At 38.1% G+C, this 4,026-nt stretch overlaps 1 protein-coding gene across 1 annotated transcript; it reads left to right on the plus strand.

Moving 5' to 3' along the window:
• fabp2 (fatty acid binding protein 2, intestinal) lies at nt 1-3,751 on the plus strand. The gene is made up of 4 exons (XM_088302242.1): nt 1-165; nt 966-1,138; nt 3,325-3,432; nt 3,527-3,751. Exons 1-4 carry the CDS (start codon nt 99-101, stop codon nt 3,575-3,577), a joined length of 399 nt encoding a protein of 132 aa, XP_088158368.1. The 5' UTR covers nt 1-98; the 3' UTR covers nt 3,578-3,751.
• The last annotated feature ends 275 nt before the right edge of the window (nt 3,752-4,026 follow it).

Genomic DNA, 4,026 nt, shown 5'->3' on the forward strand with positions numbered 1-4,026 from the left:
CACACATACAGCACTCCTTTGCTTTGCTGCAGTCGGACCCCCCGCCCCACCGCTCACCACCTGTGTTCACCCTCACCAACAACACCAACACCACCACCATGACTTTCAACGGCAACTGGAAAGTGGACCGCAACGACAACTATGACAAGTTCATGGAGCAAATGGGTATGTGAGCAAACTGAAGGGTACTACTATAAATAATGGCTAATATTGTAGCACCGTTTATGAAATGATATGTATAACTTGTGTTTATTTTATGTCTTTTTATAGTGTGTACTATTTTGGTCTTAATTGCTTCTGTTTCTTATTTTATGTTCTATTTTCCTTTACATACAAAGGATACCTACTATATATTATATGCTGTAATACTATACACACAGACACATAAAATATATTTATATATATATGGAGTGTAACAAGAAATTATTTGAATCAGAAAATCAAATTGGATTTTGAAGATTTGAGTGCATCGAATCAAACTCAGTCATGCCATATCAACTCGAATCGTTTCACTTAAGTCTTTGAATTGTATAGTATGTATCGAGAAACACACACACACACGCATAACTACTTCTTTTTTAACTTGTGTATTTAAGCACAGTGTTGACATACTGTTCCAGTGGGTAACACAAAATATTAAACATACTCTGTGTGAACCTTTTTCCTATCTTTTGATAAACACTTGGGCCGACTGCACGACTTTATTTTAATGTTGGACAATATGGTGCTACTTGGAGAGCTAAGTTCTTTTTGCCGTCATACTTTTTTGCTCACCATATTTCTGCTGCATCAAGCATGTGGGTGTGCCAAGTAACCTGAAATCACGCCTATAAGCTCCATGAATATGAATGCTAGGGTAAATATTGGTGCAAGGATGCAAAGTGAACACACCTGCAGGGCCGTGCATTGTGTCAGTCCGGCTTGTAAATTGGAAAAAAAAAAAAGAATGACGTGTGTTTTGACAGGCATCAACATGGTGAAGAGGAAGCTGGCCGCCCACGACAATCTAAAAATCACCATCGAACAGACCGGCGACAAGTTCCTCGTGAAGGAGACCAGTAATTTCCGCTCCCTGGAACTCAACTTCACCCTGGGGGTCAACTTCGATTACAGCCTGGCCGACGGCACGGAAGTATCTGTGAGTAAACAAACATGGTACCAAAGGCTACGAAGAACATTTATGTTGCTGCTACGCCTCCTAATTAATCGCTTCAGACTTTGAACTTTGGAAGTTGCAAGATTTGCTGATGAACGTAAACTGCAACACAAAGACACGGGCCTTTATTTTAGTCATCTTTAGGTCATAGTTGCTCTTAATCATTGTTGCTTGTTGCAAAAAAGCAGAAAAATTCCAGGACATGCCCAGAATTTGGCCACGGGAATTCTAGGAATGGGAATTTAGACATCTTCATCGTTTTAGTTGCATATTTTCCATTGGTATTATTAAAAATCTGTGAAAAAGTAACCTAACCGATTACTTGCTTGAAACGTCACTTAGTTACATTACAGATTAATTGCATTTAAAAGTAACTAAGTTGGTTTCCAAGTTACTTTAATTGCAACATTAGGCAGAAATTGGCAACCCTGCTTAGCAAAAAAAAAAAATGACATGCACGTTTCCCACTTAATTGGAAGTGCATTTTTGATCTTGGCAATTAAGAATAAAGTAAAGACAATCTTTTTGACTTACCGTTTTATTTAAAACAAATAATGAGTCATTTCTGGATTTCACTTAACATAAATGGGTTACTTGTTCTTTTATTAAAAAAAAAGTTTTAAGAGTCTTTCTAAACCTCACTTAACATAAATAATTTCTTAAATGAAATATAAAATAAAAATAGTCCTTGACATTTAACCATTAATATTGTAGTACTAAAACAACCTTTGGAATGTACATTATTATAAATATAGCAATTAAATTTGGGGACCTCACGCTGTCACACAATCTGGAGTGACTTTTTCTTGACTACATAGTGGCCTGTGTCTCATGTTTTTTTTTTTTGGGGAGGGGGGTCTAAAGTTATTGAATCTAGCTAACTCTCTGTCAACAGCACAGAGTGTGGAACAAGGCTTAATATTTTCGTTTTTGCTGACACAAATGAATACTAGTGACTGTAATTCCGGCTTGAAACCGGAAATCTTTCTCCTTCCTGTTTTTGTGGTATGGTATGGACACGTGAGTCATCAACGTGCTAAAAACTTGACATTACGCCTACGTGATGTCACGCTCTCTCAGGCGGGAATGTCAAATTGAAGACTCCCACAATGCCTCACAATGGCCAAGTTGTAAATACTAGCGTTTCACTTTCCTACATGTTCCATAATGTACAGTTATTTGTTGAGTGCCATTAGGGAGTACTTCAGTGTTATGAATCAAGCGTCCATCTGTATTTCATTCGTCATTTACTAGATAATTAATGGATGGATATATGTATATACATTTTTTTAGTGTTTGCTTGAAAGATGCTGAGGCTATTTCTAAAATGAAGTAACTATAATCCACATTGGTGATATTTGAAGAGTAACTAGAGTCTGATTACTTGACAGGAAAAGTAACAGGTTAGATTAGTCATTACAGGAAAATGTGCACAAGTTACAAGAGTACTTTGTTAGTAGCACAGCTCATAATTAGTTAATTGGGTTATTGGAATTTATTATATAATGTAAACTAAACAATATAAGAGGTCGTTTTTTTTTTACCTCATCTAGGGATCACCTGGGTCCATCTGTTCATTTTAAAAATCAACCTTAAGTAGAATTGTTTTCCCATCCCTGTTTTACATGCTCGCTGTGCTGAAGTCTCCTGAGTATCATGCATAATTTCAAAGTAGAATTTTGCACAATTTGATCAAATTGCGGTTTGCACAACTACTGTATAGGGATTAGTTTAGAGTTTCAACTGTATTTGCTAATTGTAATATACAGGAATTCCAAATTCCTTTAATTCCGCTGTTGCTTCCAACTACAGCATGAGTGGTTAGCATATACTGTATGCCTCACACTTCTGAGATTTGGGGTTTGAATCCAGGCTCTGTGGTGTTTTTTTCTTCTCCTTGCATGTGTTTTTCATTTCTCTACTTCCTGTCACATTCCCAAAACATGCTTCTTCGGTGTGAATCTGACTGTCAATGATTGTTTGTCCATGCGTGTCCATGTAATTGGCCGGCAACCAGTCCAAGATAGACCCCAGCCAGCCGCTGGCCCAAAGTCAGCTGGGATAGGCTCCATCTTACCCATGACCACAATGAGCATGTAGAAAATGATTGGAAGGATTTATTTTTTATTAATTCTAAAAAAATTTATGAAAGTTAAACCTGATTGCAGGGTGCATGGGGGCTGGAGGGCGACATGATGAAGGGCACCTTCACCAGGAAAGACAACGGCAAGCCGCTGACAACCACGAGAATTGTGCAAGGAGAGGAGCTCATACAGGTGGAGCACCTTAACTACACACACCTACACACGCACACACACAACCTTAACTGTTTGAGTCTATTGAGGTGGCATTTTTGTTTTCTATCCACAGAGCTACAGCTATGAAGGTGTGGATGCTAAACGGATTTTCAAGAGGGCTTAGGTGTAAGCAGTCTTGTTCGGGGATTACAGACAATTTTGTATGACTTAACGTATACCCGCATAACTTCTACAAAGTACACTGTGTCATGCTTGAGGTATGCCCAGCCCCCCTCCCCCAAAAAATAATTGCACTGGATTTTGACTTTGCCGTAATAAATAAATAGGCTACAACATACTCTTCTTGTTGATATTTAATTAATGTAAATCAAGCCAAATGTTTGACAGATCAGCCTCTAATCAATCTGTCAATGAAAACATTTACGTCTTGTCGTAAAACTGAGTCATCAGAGACATGTTTAGCTTATCACCATTATTAAAGAAAGGGCATCAACAAAATAATTTCATCATGACGGAAACAACACTGACTAAAGGTCGTCCGTCGTTGATCGTTGGGAGAAAACGACCGTGATTGTCGTGGCCACAGGTGTGTTTTGATGACATTGAGTTGTA

The sequence above is a fragment of the Idiotropiscis lumnitzeri genome, chromosome 8, assembly GCF_059441095.1.
Source record: "Idiotropiscis lumnitzeri isolate Australia: NSW breed Sydney's pygmy pipehorse chromosome 8, RoL_Ilum_1.0, whole genome shotgun sequence".
Lineage (NCBI taxonomy): Eukaryota > Metazoa > Chordata > Actinopteri > Syngnathiformes > Syngnathidae > Idiotropiscis > Idiotropiscis lumnitzeri.

Coding starts and splice junctions, on each gene's coding strand:
- fabp2 (XM_088302242.1), top strand. CDS start 99: ATGACTTTCAACGGCAACTGGAAAGTGGACCGCAACGACAACTATGAC. Junction 166..965: donor CAAGTTCATGGAGCAAATGG/GTATGTGAGCAA, acceptor GTGTTTTGACAG/GCATCAACATGGTGAAGAGG. Junction 3,433..3,526: donor AAGGAGAGGAGCTCATACAG/GTGGAGCACCTT, acceptor TTCTATCCACAG/AGCTACAGCTATGAAGGTGT.